Source organism: Colletotrichum truncatum (genome assembly GCF_014235925.2).
Source record: "Colletotrichum truncatum strain CMES1059 chromosome Unknown Contig_0001, whole genome shotgun sequence".
Taxonomy (NCBI): domain Eukaryota; kingdom Fungi; phylum Ascomycota; class Sordariomycetes; order Glomerellales; family Glomerellaceae; genus Colletotrichum; species Colletotrichum truncatum.
Genome location: NW_027222398.1, coordinates 7,570,478 through 7,594,074, shown reverse-complemented (window position 1 = coordinate 7,594,074; position 23,597 = coordinate 7,570,478). Strand labels below are relative to the sequence as shown.

Here is a 23,597-nt window from a genome sequence, read left to right as displayed (position 1 = left end):
AAGAATAGGCTTCAGTGGGTGCCGCAAGTGCCCAGAAGATGATGCACCAGTATGATTTCGTATTTCATCCCTTATCCCCACTACAGCATACCCGGGGAACACATCAGACACCCTTGGCAAAAGCTTCTTTCATTTGCCCCCACATTGTCTCTGTTCTTTCCCTCTGATTACTACAAAACCATGTGCACATCCGTGTAAGAGAAGAACCACATTTGTGGTAATGCTACTGTCTGTGGCGTGCGAACAATGCTGCCATCTCAACCTGAACCACGCTTCACTCCGTTAACATTACTCTTGCTATCACTAAAGCTTTTGGCCATCCTATTCGCAATTGTAAATGCCTGAAGGAGACATCAGGAAATGGGACTTGCCGGAAAACTACCTGCCTGGGTTCTCCCAGTCACAACACCGTACCGAATGTCCCTGTGCGGGGCTGACTCAATGCGGTTCCAACTGGCCCGCGGCCTCCGGGCCCCTACTCGCAGGCGATTTTCCTGCCTAGCGGCTATTCAGATCTTCGGCGCCCGCCTTGAAGAAGAAAACAACGTTCGCCGTAGGAAAGGGTTTTTTCTCGTCCGGGTTAACCTGGTTGATGAACATGGCTCAGATCTTCCCTGGCCAGCCAGTTTTGTCCACGGCTCCAAGGAGCTTTGGCTGTCACACATCTCTCAAGCATGTCGACCAACCAACCGGGCGTATTCTGTGACCCGAGTATGTGGGCACCTCCATTTTCTTCTTGTTCATATTTCCTCGTAATCTGTGAGAACCTTTGAAGGCATTGGAGGACACCAGTCCTTTGTCTTCTCCTTGTCCCTTATTCGTCCGGCATTACCCTCTGAAATAGAGAATGACCCAAGACGGTTCCCATAACATGAAAGCAGCCACTCAATTAATTCGTATCGCTTGAGTCCCCACACATCTGTCTCTGGCACCATTGCAGCGCTGCCGTGAGAAGCGAGTTGGTTTAAACTGGGTGGCGGCCAAATCTCTGGGGCCTTGAACCTACGTCGTTTTCTATGTGTGCGAGTAAGGCTTCTTGTACTGGCGATGCATTGAACGCTTACCTCACGGAACTGGTCGATGGGAAGACTGAAAAAGGCAATATTGACGACAATATGAAAGGTAGAAATGTCCTTTGAGCATGGCAACACTAAATGTACTGCGGACATGAAAGGTTCTTTGGGAAGCCAAGGGCGGTGGTACAGGTACTAAAAATATGTTAGATAGAGGCTGTATTGATTTGCCGACTTAAGGAAGAGAGAAATGACAGAAGAAAGAGCGAAAACCAATATTTCGTTCAATGGTAGCAAATGAACATACCACCTGAAGAAGATTCAGCTGTGCTGAGACTGTACGGCTGCTAGACAATCTCATCATGTCACTACTTGGAAAATAGCAATGTTTATACGGGACGGCTAGCCCTAGGGTTAAACTTGCTATTATAACAGAAGACCCTTGCTGAGATATTGGGGACAGACACAGTATCCCAAGATCCACAATACCGTTAAATTTTCAATATGTGAAGACATCTCAAACTTGCTCCTCTCGTACAGTTCTGTAAAGTTCTTTTAGTGTTATCATGATCTCGGCATCAGACCATAGCTTAAAGTCTGACCGGTCAATATTACTCGTATCCATGTGTCCAGTTATGCTTCGCCGGTCCACGCTTCCGCTTCTTCTAACAACACAGAGTCTTGGTCCTCAAACTCTTCCTCCTTGACATCAACAAGTCTGAGACTATTTCGATCCCTAGCCGGCACAGGCTGGGCTACGATGACCGTCTCTATGCCTGCCGGGCTGTATTCTTCGGGCCCCATGGGTAGGGATTCGATATCGATCTCATGATTCAGGAGAGCCCTGAGGACTACCTGGCTGCCCGCCTTACTCATGACCTCGTTCGCCCCTTTGCACTGCTCTGATGCCACGCATTCTATGCAACCATTCTCACAACAGCAAGTCTCAACCCGTTTAAGGGCTTGCTGAAGAAGGTGATCGATGTGTTCGAATGCCTTGGTGCTGATTCCCGATCCGCTGGCGCCTCCCTTTGCATCGTAGAACGTTAGTCGTCCCGGTCTCTTCCTTTGCGTCTCCTTCTTAGCAAACTCCTTTAACGCGATTTTGCATTCTGTTCGCACATCGCCAGGCATACTGATAACAAAGTTCGGCATGAGGCTGAGGATCGCATGTTCGGCCGCGTGAAGTGATGCGGCAACATGGAGTCTCCTATCGGCGAGTATTTGAAGGGCCTTCTTCGGTATGTCTAGCCACATTCCCTTGCCGTAACGAATAACCGGTGGGTTATCGACGTGTATGGCGTCGAGAACACGCTTCTTCTTGTCAACCTTGAAAAATCCATATACATTCTGCTGGATCTTAATTGTGCCATAAAATGCCTTGGATAGAGATCCAGAGATCCGCCGAATAGCTTCAGTTTCAATGGGATCAATGTCAGTATAATCTCGCTGCGTAGTTGTCCATTCAACCTTGACCTTCTCCACCCGTGCCATCATCTTGTCAGGCTGGAAATCCCTCACGAGGTATTTGTTCCCCTGGTGCAGAAAAATGGCACCGTCGTAGATGGTGAAAGTTGCTCTAGAGGCCTCGAGTTCTTCTAAAACCTCATTTTTGCCATGAGTAATATCGATGATAGCAAAGTGGTCATCCTCCGCATCTCGAATAGCAACAAACCTTGAAGGTACGGGGCGAAACCGATCATGACAATGATAGAAACCCAAGGCATCTCTGAGCAGTCGTTCTTCGCAGATCCGTGGAAGATCTTGGCCAAAATATTCTGCGTCTTCCATAGGCCTTATGGGCATTTCGTAGGCTGCACATTGAACATGGCCCTCTCTTATAAGCATGTTCTCGAGATCGACCTGAAGCTCGCAGTTGGGCTTCGTGAAGAGCTCATCGGGATTCAGCATGTAGTGCTGGTCGGTTGGGAAACAATCTCCCACCAAGATGGATAGTGAATCTTTGTTTCTTCGACCAGCTCGACCGCTTTGCTGACGTAGATTTGCTATGGTGTATGGGAATCCCCAAGTAAGCACACAGTCCAACGTTCCAATATCAATACCAAGTTCTAGAGCAGTGGTGGCGACGATGCCAAGTAGTTTGCCCTCGAACATTTCTGACTCGATTCTCCGCCGATCTTGAGCAGTGTAGCCTCCCCTGTAGCCCATGACTCGGTTGGTACATTCCGGTCGTCCAAGAGATTCCAGCTCTTGTTGCACAGCACTCACTAGCTTCTCACATTGCTCCCTGACTCTGCAAAAGGCAATGATACGGACGCCCCTGAGCATTAGTTGACAGAAGAGGCGGGCACACTCAAACATAGCATCACCACGACCACTAGCTGGATCACCTGGGTCTCGATAAGGGGTGTTCCAGCACAAAAATTCCTTTCGACCTATGAACGTTGGTTAGTTAGGTGGTCAATTTCAAACACCCGGAAAATATCAATACATACCGGAAGGGGAGCCGTCAAAATCAACTAGGCGAACATTTTCAATGCCAAAGATGGTCTTGAAATGCTGTTTGGGGTTCGCAACGGTTGCCGAACATGAGATGAACTTGATATGACGGTTGCCTACAGCAGCACATATTCGACGCAGCCTTCTCATAATGAAGGCCACATGCGATCCCATTTGCCCGTTGTAGTAGTGCAGCTCATCAACAACGACATACTTAAGGTTCTTGAGAAACGTTCTCCACCTTTCCTCTTGCGGCAGTATCGTGATATGAAGCATGTCTGGGTTGGTAAAGATAATCCTGGCCTCGTCTCGAATTGCGTTACGCTCGTTCATCGGGGTATCTCCATCGAAGGCCTCCACGAGCACATCCTCCATCCCTGGCATATAGCTCAGCATTTCTCTTAGACTTCTCTTCTGATCTTGTGCTAAGGCTTTTGTCGGAAAGATGTACATTGCACGCGTGTTGCGATCTTTTTCCAGAGCATGTATCACAGGAAGCTGGTAGATGAGGGACTTTCCTGAGCTTGTAGAGGTGGCCACAACAACATGCTGGCCTTCCAGCAAACCGTTGATAGCTTCTGCCTGGTGCGCAAAAAATTGGGTAATTCCTTTAGCATTGTACAATGCATTCACCAAATCTTGGCTAAGAAGAAAGTTCAGTTCTCCAAAGACGGGCTTCTGAGGCTCAAATACTCTGTGGCCGTCTGGAACAATCTGTCCCGTGTACCAAGAGCAGTCTTTTAGCTCCTGAACAATGTCAGGAATACTCTTTCGTTCGGCGGGTATAGACGTGGGCAAAGACCCTAGGCTTTTCTCAGGTGGCGTCTCCGGAACAGTTGGCATAGGAATGTAGGCTTCGGCTGCTTTCGCCAGTGTTCTATCGGGATCCGAGCCATCGGAGAGGCATTGGTTAAGAAACAGGTTGACCGCATTGTTGAACTTCTGATTTCTCCTCTCGATGAGCTGTGTCATCTGCTTTTGGCTGTAAACTGGTATTCTCAAGGCTTCTTCCCTCAGTTTCCTCGATGGCTTGGTAATCTCGCCAGTCTTCTTGTCCTTGACCTGCCGCTTCAGATCTCCGTCTACGAATTCGAAATACAACACCTCTTTGCCCCCTTCAACAAACTCATCAGGGTGGTGGTCAAGTTTCTCGAGGCCAGATATACCTCCGACCGAAGCATCCGGGGCAGGGGCCTGGGAGTGGAAGTCTCGTCCGGCTTTAAAAGTTACGTCGCGCTCCGCCCCTCTGACCTCAGTCTGTAACATTATTTCGTCCACGTAGGCAAAATTGACGCCCTCAGGTCGGATGGCGGCAATGGCGGCGACATCCTCAATCGTCAATGTTCTCTTGATGTGCGATTCCACTGCAGTTCTTATCGTTTCAAAGGTCGTAGCCAGGTGTTTGCGAGTGCAGCAGAACGTGAAGACTAAGTTGAGGGCACGATGTGTCTTCTCCAAAGCCTGGAAAGATTCAGGCCATTCGGTCTTACACCCACTAGAAGAAGACGTTGTACTGCCTGCTTCAATCACAACAGGCTCAGTTTTCTTTGAAACACCTTTCTTTCGAGGGTTTGTATCCTGTTGGCTGTCTGTAAAGGCCGCATCTTCGGTGCTAACTTTACCCTCTGCTTTCACTTCCTCAGTTTCTCGCCTCTTTCTCTTTCCTCGTGCACTTCCACTTTGCATAGCTAACAACTCGATCCGCTACTAGAGAGCGGCGTCTTCAGAACTAGCAAACTGCTTGCGTGAAAAGTTGGACAAGACGATGGCGGTTAGACACAAGGCAATATTGTGAATAGAGGGCGCATGAAAGTCACAATTGGGGTTTATTTTCTTAGACACAGCACAGTGGAAGCTGGTCGCAAACGCGTAACGCCACTAGCGCGTGGTTTACATGGTCATCTGTGTCACATAACCCACACCCTGTCACGTGAGCCGAGACTTGGAAGTACTTCTATGCCTCAAGTCAAGGGCACCATCGCTCCTCTTACCAGACGGTCCACGACTTAATAGGAGGAAAGGTTTAACTCCTCCATCTTCCCCTTTATTAATTTTATAGTTACGTTGAATCAGCGTTGAGGTGTGACAGTTCATGTTACTGTGTTGGATTCATATCTAAATGCACCCAAAAACACCCGTTTCCTGGTGGAATGCCAGGACAGCAACTCGACATATTGGCGGCGACAAACTCAACTCTTTAAGCAAATAATTGCCGTCCGACAGACTGTATGCCTGGATTTTCTTCGCCCGCGATCTAGCCTCCTAGTAATGCTCGGAACAGCCGTCCGATTATTATACCATACGCTTAATCTGTAAGATTGTGTGCCTTAGTATATGTAGCCGCCAGCCTGGTTTGTGACTACAAGCTACCCCATCGTTGGAGAGCTCAGTTACTGGAAAGCTCTCGTTGTACCATCCCAACCTCATTCAAGAACAACTTGGCACTGGCTGCACTCATCTGCACATCGAACGGTCAGTAATTACATCTCAAATGAAGATTATCAAAGGCATTGAATACACATACCCTCATGTGTACGCTCACAGGCTTAGCCTCTTCACCCTCAAATGCGGTAAACATAATCCCGACAGATTTAAGGGAAGTCTTCTCCTGGAATTTCATGGCTGGGAGGATGGCCGTATTTAAGAGTATTCTGTGTGTTTGGTCTTGTCTCATGATGAGACGAGCAACTTTGTGGCCTTTGCTGCCGCCAGTCTCGGGGTCATCATTCTCCTCTTCCAGGCCTGATGCGTCAAAGGAACCGGGTATCGGGACGCCAGCATCGTCGAACGAGACGCAAGCCTCAGGAACGTTGATCTTCAGCATGCCAGATCCGCGCTCTTTCCAGCCGACATCCTTCTCCAAATAGAACATCTTAGCTCTAACTTGGGTTGTCGTGGCCTCGCCAGCCTCTCCGTCATCGACAGTAACTGAGCCTAATTAGCAGGTCAACCTGGTATCGCACACATCTAGACTCACTCTTCTGTAGCCTGGTCCGCTTCTTATCATCCACAGTCTTTGACTCTTCTTTGTCAGACTCCTCTTTTTCGTCCTTGTCGCCAGGCTCTGAGGCAGACTCGTCGCCGCCCTCGGCCTCGTCGTCACTCCCATCTTCCGCGTCACTTTCGGGAGCCCCAAAGGGCTTAGCAGGCTTCTCACTCTTAAAAGAAGATTCGCCCACCTTGGCAAAGCTTGTCAAGGGCTTGCCTGACAATGCGCTACCGAAGGCACTGCCGAATGTCGAACCGAACCCGTTTGCGCCGGCGGGCTTAACGCTTGCAAATGGTGAAGCGGCGGCATTGGCGCCCCCGAAGCTCAAAGTTGGTGCTGTGGCAGGCACTGCAGCAGGCTTGGACGGCGACAAGGCGCCGAATGGCGATGTTGTGGAGGTTGATGCACCAAAAACGCTTCCCTTTGTCGAATTTCCCAGAGAGCCAAAAGGGGAGGCACTCGAGGTCGCCAGCTTAGCAAAACCAGAGGTAGCAAAAGCCGCAGCCGATGTTCCTGTCTTCTCGTCCTTTCCATACTCCTCTGTCGTTGCTGATGTCGTTTCGGTTGTAGCGGGATCTGTTTTCTTCAGGTCGGCAGTGACACTTGATGGCGTCTAGATAGGAGAAGTCAGATTAGAGGCTCAGATCGCCATGAGTGCAAGGATAAAACCTACAGAAGAGTCATCTGTAGGACCAGCGGTGACAGTTACCTCATCTCTATGCCTCTTCTTTTCAGGTTCCAGTCGCGAAGCCCTGTCCTTAGCGGAATCACTTGAGGCGATGCTTTTACTGTCCGCCTCATCGGCATCCTTGCCATCTTCTAGCTGATCGTGCGCTCGCTTCTGCTGCTTCTTTGGCGATGTAACTTGCTCTTTGTAGTCGTCATTTGCGGAGGGTTGCATTATCGTCTCGCCAATTGCGTCAACGGTAGATGATTTCTCTGAAATGGCTGTATGCTTGAGTTCCTTGCGGGCAGCAGCAGTTTCGGCATCTTCCTTGGTGTCGATAGGGTCGGACTTCGGGCTACCGCTTCGAGAGTCGTCAGCCATGATGACAAGGTCCAAAGATCGAGTTGTGTAGCAGTTCGTTGTCGGTGTTGGTGGTGCAGGTGGTGGGGAGGCCTTCTGTTTGACCCTGCCCGACTTTGCAGATGGTAAGACCAAGCAATAAAAAAAAAAAAACGACAGTAGTCCAAAAGCGATCAGATTGCTGGCGGCAGTGCCAGCAGATGCGCCAGGGGGAAAACGAGAGCGTTCCTCCAGTAGGTTTAGAGGGAGAAAAAAAAAAAAAAAAAAGGAAATAAACCTGTCTGCAGGATGGATGCAGAGTAGGCAGGTGCAAACCGGAGGCTGATGTCCCTCCCACGTTTCGGAGCTGGTCGCGCGGCTGTGAAGGTTGTGGTGCGGCTGTTGAAGGTGCGGGTGCGGATGCGGTGACAACAGTTTGAGTCTGTCTGTACGGCAGGCTGTATTCCCCTGCAATGACTACTCCAGTGTCCGTTGTCTCTAGAGGCTCAGCTTTGCTAGGAATAATTGAATGGGGCCGACCTGTAGCTGAAGGCAATCGGCCCAATCATTCGGCACACCAGGACGACAACGGAACCTGGATTTCGATTGGGTCAGTCGCAGACTGCCTGCATTAGCGCGCTTTACCTGTCAAGATTGGTTGGCCGGAACCTACCTAATTAGAGAGACAGAAAACGTGCTCCAGTGAACCTTCTAAGGCAACGGGCTCACTGGGAGCCAGTATTCGCGAGGAGGGGTAGATTCATACAGTGGAGAGTTCCCTGGCACACCTCCTCCCGACCGTCATTCTGCCGACTGGATTCGCATTGACGAAACATCCGTACTTCACTGCGAAATCTGAGAGTATCAGGCTGAAAGGGCAATGTGATGACCTGTTGGCGGAAACCGCCGTTACCGCTTGCAACCAAAGAGCAGCGAATTTGCTGGTATAGTTTCTAGTATTAACTGTTAAAGTTGTAGCGTGGCACAATCGCTTTGTATCCAAATTACACCAGAAAAGTTAAGTTATTGGACAAAGAAGAGATACCAACAACCAACGTGTATAAACAAAAACCCACGTCTCTTTGATTGGCTGGAATTGATAAACCAAGTTTACTCTTACAATACAGTGGATATCTAGAACTGCAGCACACGCCCAAGTCTTTCCTCCAAGTACGTACGACCCTCTCTCTCTTTCAGCAACCTATATGGGCTTGCATACCCTTAACAGCTTAGCTGATAAAGCAGAGACAGCCTAGACCCAAATAAAAGACAAACAATGGATAAACCGCAATGCCCACTCTGTTCTTGACAACACCGCTGCCGCCGAGGATGCTTACTCCTGCAGCCAGGGACCATGCTACCAGGAAGAGATAAACGGGGACACGGGCAATTGTGGGGATACCAAACGCCGAGAGCAATGCTGCAATCACCAGGGGAAACAGCGTGTAGCCTATAATGCAGACGCTTTGCGCAAAGGAACTACAGCCATCTGTCAACATTCGCTTTTCGGAAGAGGTTCGCCGATCACAAGGGCAACGAGAGTTCAACTTACATGCTTCCTCCCAACAGCTTGATCTGCAATGTCACAACTGCCTCTCCGATCCAGATCATTGCAAAAACACCGCTGAACACGACATCTTTCTGATCTGCTCGTGCATTAAAACTCAAAAGAAGGCTGAGCAGAAGGCAGAAGATGAGGGGGCCCCAAAGATCCCAGTCACGTAGGCCTGGTGTCATGTTGTTCTGCGATAGAAGAGCCTCCGAATCCATGAACCGACTTGCCAACCCTGTAATCTCTTCGCGGGCACCGGCAAAACCAGCTCCGCGAATATTTGCGTACGCACCTCGGAGGCCGTCGGCATCGAACATGGTACCTCCGAGCAGGTACTTGGGGTAGAGAACCTCTCTCATCTTCGCCCATACGGCGAGGAGGTCTCGACGAAGGGTGTCCCATACAGATTCGTCAATAGTGTTCTGCGGTGCACGGCGGTCTTCGCCGGGTATCCGCGAGGTCCAGGCATTCTCGTTAAGAGGCCGGGATGAGGAAGAGCCGGAACCAATGTTTCCTGTAAGTGGTTGGCGTGAGGATTGATGGCCGAGAGGGTCATCGAAGTCATCTAGATCAGCTGTATGGAACAATTGTTAGCTCCAAAGTCACTGAAGAAATTGGAAGCGACATAGGTGCTTACCATCATCAGGATCAATAAGGTCGTCGTCGGCCAAGGGAGGGTTGGCGTAGTCGTCTCGTCTGCTTGTAGATGCCATTGCTTGGTTTGGTTTGAGAATAATAAAACCAATCCAGCTCGAGCGTTAATCTCAGGATGCCGCGCGCAGTCTGTCGGTGAATGTCTTTTGAGTCTTGTTCAAGCAACTGACAGTGCGTCTTTGGTGCTTGTGGATGGGATGGAAAGGATACCCAACTGACCTACGTAGCAGCTTGCGACTCTGCAAGACTCCACGGTTTCCTCAAACGGTGTTTGAGTGGTCCAAGCTCCCTTGACTCGGAAAATACTGACCCGCCTTCCCGACCACACCATTCACATTCTATCCAATCAAACGCACTGTTCATCCGCCGCTCTAAATACTTAACCACGTCCCATTTGGTTCTTCAAGTTTGAGAGCTTTTAAACAATTTCTCAATGCCCTTAATGCTCTTACGTCAAGTGTTTTTCAGCCTGAATTAGGCGCAATATACATCCATCACTTGTAGCTTCCTTTGTCAATTTCCTCTTCACTATGGGTATCTGTCTCACACTCTGCTTACATCACTAGTGGAATAGAGAGTACCAAGTATCCCCTTGTCGCCCATGTCTGCAGTAAAATCAGTGTAGGTAGGTTTCCGCCAAGGCCTGGTCGCTATTTTCAAAAAGAATTCCAAGAGTAGTTTACAGGACAACTTTGTATGCCTGCCACCCGCAATGTAGAGACAATACATAACCCAAACGCCATTGCTAAGTAAGGTCATTGCCAAATGGCTCGTTCCAGCTCTGCCATGTGGCCAAGGTAGGCTTCAACACGTTTACTGCCAAGGATATGGATGACCCTGAGATGGATCGTTTCTGTCACTTGTGTTATTTGGTAAGTTGTTGGGGTGACCTTGACCATTGTAAGGTGGCGGGGTTTCATCCCACGACTGATCTTGAAGCACAGCCTGAGATGCGGAACCCTGAGTTTGCTGGTGTTGCTGGTGTTGGTGTTGCTGGTGCTGACGATGATGGTGATGATGATGATGATTGTGATGGCTGTGATGTGCTTGTGTGTTATGGAGAGGCTGATGATGATTATGACCGACATTTTGGTCGTATGCAGATGTATATGCAGGTTGTAGCCCGGGCCATGTTGGAGGAGGTTGAGAGTATGTGTAATTTCCCATGCCACTCTGTGGTACATGGGTGTGTCCTGATGGCGATTCATTGGAGTGCAGCTGTTGATACGCCGTGGATGAGGAGGTGAACCCAGCCTTTTCCTTTTCATCGTATTGGGCCCAGCGACGAACCGCCTGATTTTCTGGTCCGAGATAGGATACGTTGCCGGCACTAGGATCCCAGACTGGCAGCCCATCGGGCTGGGCCTCGCCACGCGGCAAGCCATGTGTATATGTAGCTAAATTACCGTTGATACCGACAAGTGCCCAAGCAAACACAGCAACATCTCGAATAGAGCTCATCAGATGGTCAACTGGCGGGCCGCCAGCAGCCATGACGTTATCATGAAGAGGCATATACTGTGGCATCAGAGGAGCCCTGAAGTTGTACAACATCTCCTGGGGCACATGAGGCCGGATTGGATGATGGCCCCACGGTGCTGCGAATAGACCGTTGGTGTATGTAGGCGTCAGGAGCGGCGGATGAGGGGCTGGGATGGGGGGCGAGCCTTTCGGATCACGACAACAAGCCCATCAGATGTGCATGAGACAACCGCCTCCAACTCAAAGGTTTGAATTGGCTCACGACGGCGATTCCTTAACGGTACAGCAGGCGAAGACCCTTGGTTTGCCGGTCCATCAAGAGACGGAGCGGTAGTAGCAGACGTCTGCTGCGTTCGGCTGCTCGAACCAGAAGTTACTGTAGTAGCAGTCTGAGATGTAGAGCTGTGGGTTGACATGTTAGGCCGGCCAGTGTCCTCTTTCTTGATTTGCGGGCTTGCGGGTTGTTCCTCATCGACATCCATACGGCCATCAAGCTGCACACCTCCCCCTTCTGAGTCACTGGAGTTTTCGCTGCGGTGTTCCTCTTCATCGTCTTCATCGTCAAAATCCTCCGGTCGACGTGGGTCTCTATACCAGAATCTCAAGTAGGCAATCGAGTCATTCGCTTTCGCACTCTCCAGGCACCGAATAGCATCCGGAAGGCAGTTCTCCTGGATACACTCGTAAAAACTCTTATCCTTAATTTGGTCCGGTCGAACGCCGAGGATGGAAGCTACTGCGTTGGTTGCAAACATGACGGTCAACGTTCGGGTAAACCGATTCAGAATGAGAGCCGCGCGAGGTTCGCGTTCAGCTGGGGACATTCTGAACTTGGGTGATAGATGTTCGAGCATGTGATAGCGGGGATCGCGAGGTGAACATGAAAAAATTCGGCGGATCTGCGGGGCCTCGATAGCTCGCCCTAGACAGAAAAGTCAGTCAAGAAGAGAGCATAAGAGTAAGGGCTCGACTTACTTTCGCTCTTTTCGCCTCTTTGATATATGCTGGTACATGCTACCAGCACATCATGAACGACTGTAAAGCAGCACTCACAGCTCACCCACTGACCGTCGCGTGCCTGAATACGAACATAGTGAAGCACGGCGGCCTTGTCCAGCAGGACCCCGCGATTGTGGACTGAACGAGCAAAAGGTACCTCTTCAGGATGGAAAAAATCGAAGCACGATCTACCCTGTACTTCTTGAGGGTTGTAGCCCAGAATATCGTAAACAGAGTCGGATACGAAAAGAATGACAGCATCAGGGTCCGTCGAATGAATGGTCATAAACGTTTGCTCCATTGCGGATGGTGGTTGGTCTGTGGCGCAAAACAGGGTCTGGGATTGTATGTTTGATAAGTCGCAATATTATATCAACTTCTCCACACGTTGCTCGGTACCCCAGGTGGCTTCAAGGGGATAAGAGTTGAGGAAGAAAGAATTAGGTACCGTTCTGTTTGTTGAAGAGCTTCGGAAAAGAACCGTCGCCGAGTGACGTGAAGCTGGAGTCTGGGAAAAGAAAAAGAAAGCTGACGGCGTGAACTTGAACCGTGGTATCGTCCAAGTGAATCGACCTGGGCGACTTTGTTTGAAGCTTCACTCGAGTCGGTGCGTCCGCGCCTGATATCAGTATAGGGCACAGACCGCAACGTTAACTTCAGACGAAAGACTATGAAGAATCACGAGCTATACCGACCCCAAGTATGTCAAGCTGGAAGGGTCAGGGGAAATATGTGCTGAGAATGGCAGCACAGTGCGGCTGCGGTAGCTACTATGAGCTATGAGTTTGTAAAAGTTGAGTCTTCTTCGCAAAAGGCAAAGGCGAAAAATGCTAGATTGATAGTCAGAAGTATTTTTGTACTACCTATCCACAACTGACGGTGCTGCAGACGTGTAGGGCAATCGACGTTTGCTACAAGGTTTTGACTAGAGATTTGTTCGAGATCCAGGTGGTCGAAGCGAATAGGAGGGGTGCGAGCGTAGGGTAAGACGGGGTTGCTGGTGTACAAGCGCAGCTGCAACAGTAGCTTAAGGTACAAGACCTGGCATATGGCGAGGCAGGCAGGTAAACAATAAGGAAACTGAACGTGACGTTGAATGAGCGTTGTTGGCGATTAGAGAAGACGAGTTAGTGTTTATGTCCGAGGGAAATCAAGTATTGCCGATGAATGTTATGTTGGTGATGCGAGGGTAGAGTAGGTTGTTTGTTGGGCAGGAGGATGCAGCAGCGGGAATTGACACCTAATAGTGTAGTATCCGTCGCGGTTGGACAATAGTAAGAAGAAGGAGTTTTGAGGTAGTGCGATGAGATGCGGCTGGTGGGTGCGACGAGCATCTTTTATGACTGCTCGTTGGGTTGGTGAAGGAGGCGGCGGGGGGAGTGACAGCACGGCACCGCAACACACATCATCTGTGCAGCGCAGCGGGCAGCTTCGAAAAACGGATGTGGGTAGGGCAAGGTGGTAGGAAAAGCCGACAGGGGGACTACTGCCAGTGCGACCCCGGCACACACCCGTATCCAGCTCCAGTGTGCAGGTGTGCCTTGTATCTCTCTCTGTCTCTTTTTACCACGGTCTGCACGGGTAGTGGTGCATAGGGGAAGGTACTGTGTACGACTGATTCTGGGTACCTAGTAGCAACAGCTTTGCCAGGGCCTAGGATCTTCTCTCACGTCAAGCCCATGACAGCTCTGTCTGTCTGGATAGTGTAGTGTATGCAAGTACAGCCGGACGGGACAGGGGGAGAGGGTGCAGTAGTGTAATATGAGGTACATCATAGACAGGGCTGGCGAAGCTCCCCGAAGACTTCCTGTTGCTGTAAAGCTTTCAAAAATCCTTGGACGTCTTCATACTCGGTTTCCACACTCAACAACTTTCCCCTAAACTTGCAAAAACCCTCATCCCAGTTATATCCGAATTTCCTTGGCTATCTGACGAAATCTTTGGAATCGGACCTCAGCTATCCGTGGCTTGTGTAAACTCGCTCCCTCTCTCTCTCTTTCTCTATGTAGGCAGGGAAAGGGGGAGAGACTGCACAATCCGCACTTGTTGTCAATGTGGGCTTGCTGAATTGACGTTGATAGCGGGGCGAGGCAATCTGAACCCATGTCTATTCCCTGCTTTTAATATTCGGCGCTTTTTCGTCTCTGCTCATCTCAGTGTGTAAAGCAGCGGCAAGAAACCGCTTTTCTGACACGCAATGGTCGAGGAAAATTAATCCACTTACCAGGCACACGGAGATGAAAATATAGAATCTTTTTTTTTTTTACCCAGACGGGGGGATACAAAGTTTGTAAGCAAAGTACAACTGGGAGCGCTCGGATCCATTAAGATGAACCCCGCACCAGCAAAACAGCTGAACTATTGAGATGTGACAAGTGTCGCCATATACATTTCGCCTGACTACTAATGAGGGCATGCATCACAGAGCTCAACTTCGTAGAGAGACCCTTCCTACTTCCACTTTCCTAGTGAAGAAAAGCACACTCCCCCCACCCAAGGCTCAAGTGTACATGTTATTCGCACAAAGGTCGGCTACATCTTAATGATAGCTAATTCTACTGGCTATGCCTAAACATGCAAGTGTGCCGCAAATTGCTAGCAGCGTCATTTTAGCTTTGCTTCTCGTCCACCCAATAACGGCTTGTGTTACCTCCAAGCTTCTCCAACCCAACAGACAGCCAAACCAACAAGGTCTCAGGCCGTTAAGTTGTTGACACATGGCAGCTTAACTCCCTGATCAACGTTTTCTTCCGGTTCGAACACCACGCCAGGGCAAAGCCATGCACCGACAACTTGAACTAATAGCGACTGGGTCGCAATTCCTGCTAGTGGGTATGGAAGGCGTTGCGGGCAAGGCCATAGTTCGTCCAACAGGTAGCAATATAGGCTTGGATGGTCTCATGTGGAATAAAGCATGAGCTAGATAGAACACAGTGACGCTTCTGGGCCGTTTCGTTTCCCCACCCGAGGCTGTGATCTCATGCTGCTGAATTCTTGTGCGGGAGTCTCTGTCGCCTCCTTAATAACAAGCAGAAGTAGATACGGGATGAACAAACTACTCAGTTTCAGATGAGAAAAACTCTTCCGCCATAAGTCGTTTGATATTTGGAAATTCTGAACTGGCAGTCAGCAACAGCTCTCAGATCAACAGGAAGTCTGGCAGCCGTTTGTTTAGCTCCCCACCTTTACCTTCCAGACCCATGTCTGTGATGCCGATAACAGACATGGGGTCTGGGGATCTTACAAGGTCCAGAGGGCAGCTCTTCTCTTTTTCTGGCAGAGCTTGCGAAAACACGGCCCTTTTGCCAAATGCGTACCGACAGCCGATTCAAATTGCAGGGCACTTGAACCCGTTTCTTTCCCCGACGTTTCGTCTCCAAATGCACCTTGCCAGGCCCGTCCGTCATCCGTGGCGACGGGAGCGAAAAGGTTAAAATGGCGTCCGTGTGGGCAGAGGGTTCGGGTGGAAGCAACGCTACGCTCTGCTAGGAATAGCTCAACCTCCGTCTTCAGTTGACAGCTCTGAAGACAAGAGAACCTGGTTCACCCAGTTGGCTGCTGCCAGGGTCCCTGAACGACAGAAACCACAATTTCTCATCCTGCGTCTCTCTCATCAGCAAATTCTCCTTGAGCAGGCATGCCCAGAGAATGGTTGAACCGTTTAAGGCTACCCAAGGGCTGGGATATATCAGAGGCAACAGTCGTTGTCGACAGAAGATACTTCTGATGATAACCCTCCCTGCAATTGACCCGTGCAAAGCGTGGTATTTCCAGCTGCTTAACAAGCCACAGCCATGCGTCAAAGCTGCTGTCTGCTGGTATGAGGAATCATTTACTATGGAAGTGGGCTTTAGCTTTAAAGTCGTTATTCCCCAGGCCTTGTCTGCTAGAGACGACGTGTATTGCTCCATTGAGTCAGTATTATGTTACTCTTTGCTCTGATAGTGTCTACGTGGGTGCGCTAGATTGTCGTATTGCTTGCATATGGTGTCGCGGCAGTGGATCGCCACACGAAATATTGATCAGGGTCTTTGGCATCCATCCGTGACGTGAGCCGCATCTAGACAGGTCGCCGGCGCTGCACTACTGGGTCAAAAGGGTTCGTGCGACAAACACGGAGATGTCACGACGGCCCATGACCAGGTCTCGGGCTCCACGAATGTGGCCTGCTATGTATAACGGGACATGTTTATTAGCAGTCTGTGGAGCCCCGGTGCAATGTTTGCCGTAGGGGCTAGACCCATTCTATGGGTATCCGTTTTTTTCAACCGACAGGGTAATTCGTGGTTGTCGCGAAGGCAATGCCAGTTTGATGTTGGTATTTGGTGATGGATGTCTGACATCGAGAGTCAGTGATTGGGCATGATGAGGCTTGAGGGGCGGCCTTTCGCTCATGTAGTGAACAGTTAAGTCATATCCCACTTGTCCGCCGACGTACCCCGACGCCTTTATCTGAGCGGAAGAAGTGTAACACTATATACGTCTGTCCATCTGCGGCATCAAGATCAAGGGCTGGAACCGGGGAAAGATGAATGAATCGATGCAAAGTCTGGGCAGTCAAGCTGCCCAAGGCCTCAATTTATGAGGGGCTTTAGCTGTCCGTTGGCTTTCCAAAAAGCAACATATGGTTGCGGCTGACTGTTCTTCTGGCAAGTATGACACCGATATATCATAAGTGAGCATTGGAACCATAGTGTTATAGATACTAAAGGACAAGTTAACTTATTGCTGAGATGGTTAACTCGCAGTTAGAACCTTCAAGTATTAGATACACCTTGTCCCTGAATCCATTATCAACAGGGCATTAATCAAGGAACTGCACCAGCCCACCCAACACTTCCTTGGCCTGGGTTGGCATGCGCTACAGAACGCGACCCTCTGTTTCTGCTCTTTGAGTTTTTTCCTACTTTGGCCTTGGTGTGGTTTTTTCCCCCTTAGATTTCTCTTCTCGCGAGACTGGAATTTTCCTCTTTTCCTTCCTATTATCATACTAAGCCCTTGGCAGGCAGCCTTGAACACACACTGTCTAATAAATAGATACCTAGTTTTGCAATAACAGAGGCAGTTCCATTCTGGGCATACTTCACTGCTCTGTGACGGCGAATGAATAGCGCTCTCACTGAGTAAAGAATGTAGTTCTCTAGATCTGAGTATAAATGAATGAACCTGCCATTCGTAATGCTTTCGTCTGCTACATACTTGATACAACTCTCACATTGTATACATCAAACACACTTTGGTAGGAACCTGCCTTTTCAAACGCTTTTCTTGCCTCCCTTCGCACAGTTTTTATTTCGCACACCACCCCAGCCAATCTGGCTCAGAGGGGAGAATGCAAGCGAATTTGGTCAGCAACTTTTATTGAGGATATTGAAAAGTGTTTGAGAAGCTGAACATCATTTGCAACTCCCTCCTAGCTTGCGGAATCCGAATGGTGTTATCCGAAATATTCAAAATGGAGACGACAAACCCAGAGCTTCCTATACCAATTGATGCAGACACCCTCTACAACAACGAGAACCCCTTTGCTGACCCCACTCTGTCATTCCAGGTACACTTCTTCCGGCCCATGGCGCCCGGCCCCTCCTAACCCTCCAAAAGAACTCCATTAAAAGTACCTGAACTTCGCTGAGGCAAGTCAGCAAGCCTCCCACCACTGGGGTCCTGCCAGCCTGATACTTACTCGAGCAATACTGCCCCACCTTTTGGCCTTGCCCTGCTCCCATAGAGTGCCACTACTCCGACTGCATTTCATCTCAGCTTGTTCGTTCACCCCTTTCTGGCCGCAAGTTCCGACTCCAGCAATTCCTACGGACAATACTGCACACTTTCTTGAGGGGCGCAACTTCTGTTCTCACTGCGCGCCTAAGCCTTTCCACAGCCTATTCCAGTTTCCCACCGCGTCTTGTCTCACCCCTGGACCACTCAACCCTGATCAATGTAGTTTGTGCTGCGACCCGCTATCAGTTCCTGAACGAATCAGTCCAAAGAAGGAGGGGCAAAGACGCTTTGGCTCGAGAACGATACGGGGGGTTGTAGCGCTTTCATCTCAGCCACTCATCCACTTCACTTCACCTCAACAAGCAAATCCGCCATGGCCCCCACCACTATCGCAACTCCTTATGACTTCCCAAGATTGAGAGTCTCGGTACATCTTGAGGTACGTAACTTCTGGCTTCCTAACCCCAGTTTGCATCGCTGTGTAATTACGCGACAATGTGTGCACGGGAGAGTGTAGTTGAAAATTGATGGATATGATAATCTACGAAACGCATGCACGTTGCCTTTGAATCATTCATTCTGACATCCAAAACAGGATGATACCAGATATCTTTCTCAAGATGACACGGTCCCAGGTAAGTAGCCCTCCCGCTATTTCGATCTTGCTCAAACGGCGCGTAACCATTCTCCAGAGTTCTTTGATGTCAAATTCTGTCCCTACCAGCCGTTAGATGCGAGACCTATCTTTGCCGCTGTAAGCAAGAAGCATGTATGTGGTTCGCCCTATTCTGAACTCGTTTTTCTCAGCTTGCTCTTCGTCTTCTCATATCTGACCCCTCGACCTTAGATTGTCGTCTGCCGCCTCACAGCAACTGCTGATGACTCGAATCCTTGTGAAATAATTAGCATAATTAGGGATGATGATGTGCGCTCTGCCACTCAGTCCGTATATTCGCAAGGGCGGCAAGAACTGACTACTCGACCATAGCCCGAGGCAAGAAACTACTATTGCACCTGGACCAGAGATGCCGCAACGGGAAAGCCGCTCTTGTGTTACGGCGGCGAAGATGCGAAAATAAAAGTATACGACATTATCGAAGACAAACTTGTGAATGTAAGGCCCACCATTAAATACATTCGTATATGAATGCCTTTTGCTTACGGCTTTCACAGTGTCTAGTCGGCCATGGAGGAGTGAGCCACTTGTCTCAACTGTCTAGTATTCGAAGTGTAAAGAGTGTTGATAATTTTATTTAGGACATTTGTGATGTTGCTACGTCACCTATCGATCCACTGATCATCGCCTCGTGTTCGGATGATACAACTGTCCGTATATGGAGCTTGGATCCGAAACATGAAAAGCAGCCTTGCTTGTGTATTCTCGGAGGCGAGGGCCACTATTGGAATCTTCTTACTCTGGTTTGTCTCATATCGCTTCTGTTATCATCACCTGCAAGAGGGCTGTTACTGATAGCTTTACAAGGCCTGGCATGACACTGGCCGATATATCCTCTCGGCCGGCCACGATCAAATAATCAACCTGGCAAGCACCGATTCTAGGACAACCTATTTTCTTTTTCGGAGCTAACAAATGTTGTAGTGGACTGTACCAGACCTCCCAATCGACCCTACAGATCGCCCAGTTGAGGTTCACTACCCTCACTTTTCCACCTCTGAGGTGCATAGTAGTCTGGTGGACTGGTCGGTTTTCGAATGAAGACAGCACAGACACAAGTTGCTAACGATATCCAGTGTTGCATTTTTCGGCGACTACGTCCTATCCCGAGCCTGCCATGATGACGTTATCGTCCTGTGGAAGATTGAGGGTTTCTCATCCCTAGACCCGCCGCCGCCGCAGTCCATGGCTCCCACAACCATCAACCCAGGCAACCTAACCCGTTCAGCATTTAACCCGGGAGTTTCGACAGAATGCCCGGCGCCATACACTCGTCTCATTGAATTTCACACACCTGGTTGCGGCCCGCAGTTCTTCATGCGGTTTAAGCTACATTTCGTCCCAGACCAACATCCCATCCTCGCTTTCTGCAATGCCAATGGCAAGATCTTCTTCTGGGATTTCGAACAAATTACAGGCTTCAATGACTATGTCAAGGATATGAAAAAAAAGGACCTCAATGCCACTTTGGAAAAGCCAAACTGGCTCAGCGCTATTGTCCACCGGAGTCATGGAGGCGCCAAAGCGGAGCCGACTGTCAGAGAAAAGAAGGCGGCGGGGAAGATGTATCAAACGGACCTCGAGCAGACACCTGCTTTCGCTAATACATACAACAAGGAGACGTTGCAGACGTGGGATAGCAAGTACAACGTCAAGAACCCCCAAATTCCTCTGAGAGCCCACAAGGTTGAGAATTTTGGAGCCTCAACTTTTGTTGGCAGGCAGGTCGCTTGGAGTCCGGGAGGTGAATGGTGCGTTGTGGTGGGTAGCTCCAACTTCGCTTTAGTTCTACAACGATGGGCACCTAAACGGGAAACATGAGGTAGCAGAAAAGAAATGTCGCCCTCAGCGACACAGGAAGTCAAAGTTCTGTTAGGCGGGCAACTATAAAATGATAATCATTCCTACTAGCTTGCTGTTCGGTACTCTCTGATAGGTAATGAGGAAAATATGGGCAATAGGGGGCCGGTATCTTCCTCCGTAGGGGCCAATATCCCCTGAACAAAAGCATCAGGTCGACCGCCATATTCAATCATCCTCTGGAAACTGCTTAGTGCATTGTTCCTCTCTGCTTCACGCCGAACCTTGGCCTCTGCCATCTGTCCCTCTGTTTGCGCGCAAGCTGGGATGAGTAAGTCGCCCATATACAAGGACACCATTCCCCTTAACCTTAAGAGTTCGGGTTTGGTCGAGTAGGGCCGGTCCTCAAGCAAATCATCCATGCGGCTAGCCACCTGTCGCAGGCCATCCAGCGTTCGCACACGAATCAGGTCTCTCGCCTGGCGCAACCGCCTATCCCGCGCGTCTGCTTGCCAGACGGGTATTTCCGCTTTCATATCGGTGTCATCCATCATTTCATCAATCCCACTACCCGGATGAGGCTCCTGCCAGGAGTCATCTTCCCAGTCTTCCACCTCGCGCTCCAGCCGGCGCAGGGACGCCGTCTGTTGAGTGTGCACTTGATAGACCTCGTAACTCAGGAGCGCGGGCCAAAAGTCAACAGCCGAGACTGCATTGCGGTATTTGAAATTGTAAGGATACCGCTGGATAAGATCTTGGAAGTATTCGCGCACTCGTAGTATGTTTTCGGCCGGATATGCTTCTACTTCTTGGCTCTCATCTGCTCTGCTTTCTCTGCCATCACCCTCGCGCATCAGTATCTCAGCACCCAGTGCCCAGTAATTGTTACGCCTGATATCGACAGGCTTGCCATACACATGCGACCTCACAAGAATACCAAACGCACGTTTGGCGTTGGCCACGTCTCCTTTGTCCAAAAATCCGTAGATTGCTCTGACCAAGGGCCTGAACTGCTGTTTCTCTGAGGCGTATCTCGCCTTCTTCTCACCATCCTTCTTTCGGGAGCGAGGCTTTCTCTCCTCATCCAGATCTCTTTGCTCCTGCTCATCGCTATCGCTTTCTAGCGGCTTTGCACTGGCGGCAACGGTGACACCATGCCTCGTTGGCACGTCTGGGTTTTGCCACGCGCGGTGCGGAAATTTAGGCTGCTCTCGTGATGGTGGTTGGTCTGTCTCCGATAGGCCAGCGAGACGAAGTTGATGAAGGACAGAAGCTGTGTGACTGAGAGGATTGATAGAGTCTCTGGGTAAATGAAAAAGGTCGGCGTCCGAGTTGTCACTCAAGGACATGGCAGAGGCAGACCTCTTGCGACTGTGCTGCGATTGGCTCATGGTTGTTCGACCCGCTCACGATGGCAGTTGACTAAGGATTAGTCAATAAATGCTGCATTATCTACGAAGATTTATCTCAAGGGATCAAATGAGCTGATAGCGTACGTGGATCTGTCTTTGGAGTTTGCGAGGTAAACTTTAGTGGCGTTCAGACACTCTATGAAATCTGGAAAAAGTCGAAGGGGCCCCACCTATCCAAGTCCCATGTGTAACTGAAGATGCTGACCCTCGGCGAAATATTTGTCACAACAACATCGCCAGGTTTTGGCGTTCTCTTGAATTCGGTATTCCACTCCAGATTATTTAAAAAGTGACAAAATATCTCACCAAGACCTTAAACAGACAAGAGCTGGCGAGGAGGGGCTCTGCACAGCATGCACATCGCTCGCAAAGGACCATTTCAAACTTAGCCCACCGCATGGACCTGGACATCAACATTATAGGTTCATACATAGCTACTGTAATATCGTATTCAGACATTGCTTGGCACCGTCTTAGTCATCGACTTTTTAGTTGTGTAGGCCATACAACAATGAGTCATTATATAGCCATTACTCACTGGATTTGCCCAATGTGACATCAGATAGGATAGTCGGATCCTTAGGTATCACCAATAATCTAACCTTTGTCCAGTAATATGGGTTAAGTTGTTCGTCATCACGCAAATCAGCTTAATGCGAAAAGCAACATCTCGATGTATCTGTCATCAGTCGCCTAATATACACTGGTTCTTTTTTTGCAGATGTTCCCTGCGGTAAGCAGTCCGGCTTACGACGATTTCCGCTCAAAGTAGGTCCATTGGCCGTCAACTGGCTTTTCTTCCAAATCTTCCCAACTAGTCCAATCGTCATTGTTAGCATGCAATATCTGATGGAGACGGTGGAAAGGAGGGAACGTACACCTTGGCTTGGATCATTGTGTCCACGAGCTTCAGTTCACCCTCGGCAACTTGAATTACCTCCTCAATGAGGCCTGCTCCAATCTTGGTCTCTAACTCGGAAATCCTAATCGCAAAGAAAGTCAGTCTTGTCATTGTGCTCTTAGCCCAAATTGCTGGAACTTACTGGTCAGCCGTCAGTTGTGGCTCGGGCTCCCACTGCACCTTGGCCACGTCATTCAAGTCCTTGCGTTCAGCAAGAAGCTTGTGGTCCTGACGCTCCTGTTCACTGCGAGGGCCTTCCAAAGTGCCACCCTCATCTTTCTCGCCATCCCATTCCTCAACACGGATATCCTGAGACTCGTGCTGCTTGCCGACAACGAACGTTCTGTTGCCGAGCCTGACAGTACGAGCACCGCTGCCATCGACACGACCGCTGACAAGACGGAATTGTTCGGGTTTCTCCTTGACAATCTGCTCGGCCTTCTTCTCCCACTCCTGGTAGCCGGGAGGTACGGTGCTTTCGACGAGGGCGAGGCGGTGCTTGGTAAGAGATTCGACGGATTGGCGATACAGGGACGACTCGGGTACAGCCTTGAGCTTCTCGAGGGTGTTGCCGTACAGGTACAGCAAGGTCGACCGAGGGCTGTTGTGCGTCCAAAGGCCAGTTAGGCCCGTAGGAGTACCGGGCTCTAGGTAACGAACAGGCTTGACGCCCGCGAGCAGGCGAAATGTCCTTCGCATGTTTGCGGTATCAATTGGTTCGAATTGGGGTTGCGGCGTTGGGAGAATAGGCTGTGGAGCGTGAGGTCGGGAGCTGGTATTGCAGTGTCGCTCTGATTTCATCAACCAGTAGATTTACTTACATAAGTCAGCACCCCACAGTCACGTGATGTCTTGCACTGACACAGACTAGCTAGCCACGGATCTCAACATCAGCGTTGAATATGGGATGGCTCGCGTTTTCAAATCGGGTT

General features: G+C 49.7%; 7 protein-coding genes across 7 annotated transcripts; 1 reads left to right on the top strand and 6 right to left on the bottom strand.

Annotated features, from left to right (window-relative positions):
- Window positions 1–1,646: 1,646 nt before the first annotated feature.
- On the bottom strand, window positions 1,647–5,159 carry CTRU02_202100 (DEAD/DEAH box; the record flags this gene model as incomplete). The annotated part of the gene is made up of 2 exons (XM_070203983.1): window positions 1,647–3,409; window positions 3,470–5,159. 2 exons carry the CDS (start codon window positions 5,157–5,159, stop codon window positions 1,647–1,649), a joined length of 3,453 nt encoding a protein of 1,150 aa, XP_070062565.1.
- Window positions 5,160–5,859: 700 nt separating this feature from the next.
- On the bottom strand, window positions 5,860–7,510 carry CTRU02_202099 (nuclear protein export protein; the record flags this gene model as incomplete). The annotated part of the gene is made up of 4 exons (XM_070203982.1): window positions 5,860–5,931; window positions 5,998–6,401; window positions 6,451–7,075; window positions 7,136–7,510. 4 exons carry the CDS (start codon window positions 7,508–7,510, stop codon window positions 5,860–5,862), a joined length of 1,476 nt encoding a protein of 491 aa, XP_070062564.1.
- Window positions 7,511–8,697: 1,187 nt separating this feature from the next.
- CTRU02_202098 (yip1 domain-containing protein) lies at window positions 8,698–9,733 on the bottom strand (the record flags this gene model as incomplete). Its single annotated transcript, XM_070203981.1, has 3 exons — window positions 8,698–8,947; window positions 9,021–9,594; window positions 9,658–9,733. The coding sequence occupies 3 exons, from the start codon at window positions 9,731–9,733 to the stop codon at window positions 8,698–8,700; spliced, it is 900 nt and encodes a 299-aa protein (XP_070062563.1).
- A 696-nt stretch (window positions 9,734–10,429) lies between these two features.
- On the bottom strand, window positions 10,430–12,456 carry CTRU02_202097 (potassium voltage-dependent transporter; the record flags this gene model as incomplete). Its single annotated transcript, XM_070203980.1, has 4 exons — window positions 10,430–10,847; window positions 10,903–11,341; window positions 11,419–12,078; window positions 12,132–12,456. 4 exons carry the CDS (start codon window positions 12,454–12,456, stop codon window positions 10,430–10,432), a joined length of 1,842 nt encoding a protein of 613 aa, XP_070062562.1.
- A 5,793-nt stretch (window positions 12,457–18,249) lies between these two features.
- Window positions 18,250–20,373, top strand: CTRU02_202096 (embryonic ectoderm development protein; the record flags this gene model as incomplete). The annotated part of the gene is made up of 10 exons (XM_036732513.1): window positions 18,250–18,315; window positions 18,472–18,511; window positions 18,569–18,645; window positions 18,724–18,801; window positions 18,865–18,990; window positions 19,050–19,070; window positions 19,134–19,295; window positions 19,360–19,419; window positions 19,477–19,577; window positions 19,629–20,373. The coding sequence occupies 10 exons, from the start codon at window positions 18,250–18,252 to the stop codon at window positions 20,371–20,373; spliced, it is 1,476 nt and encodes a 491-aa protein (XP_036575763.1).
- Window positions 20,374–20,459: 86 nt separating this feature from the next.
- On the bottom strand, window positions 20,460–21,743 carry CTRU02_202095 (uncharacterized protein; the record flags this gene model as incomplete). The annotated part of the gene is made up of 1 exon (XM_036732514.1): window positions 20,460–21,743. One exon carries the CDS (start codon window positions 21,741–21,743, stop codon window positions 20,460–20,462), a length of 1,284 nt encoding a protein of 427 aa, XP_036575764.1.
- A 768-nt stretch (window positions 21,744–22,511) lies between these two features.
- On the bottom strand, window positions 22,512–23,364 carry CTRU02_202094 (nadh-ubiquinone oxidoreductase kda subunit; the record flags this gene model as incomplete). Its single annotated transcript, XM_036732515.2, has 3 exons — window positions 22,512–22,578; window positions 22,643–22,747; window positions 22,808–23,364. The coding sequence occupies 3 exons, from the start codon at window positions 23,362–23,364 to the stop codon at window positions 22,512–22,514; spliced, it is 729 nt and encodes a 242-aa protein (XP_036575765.2).
- Window positions 23,365–23,597: the final 233 nt, after the last annotated feature.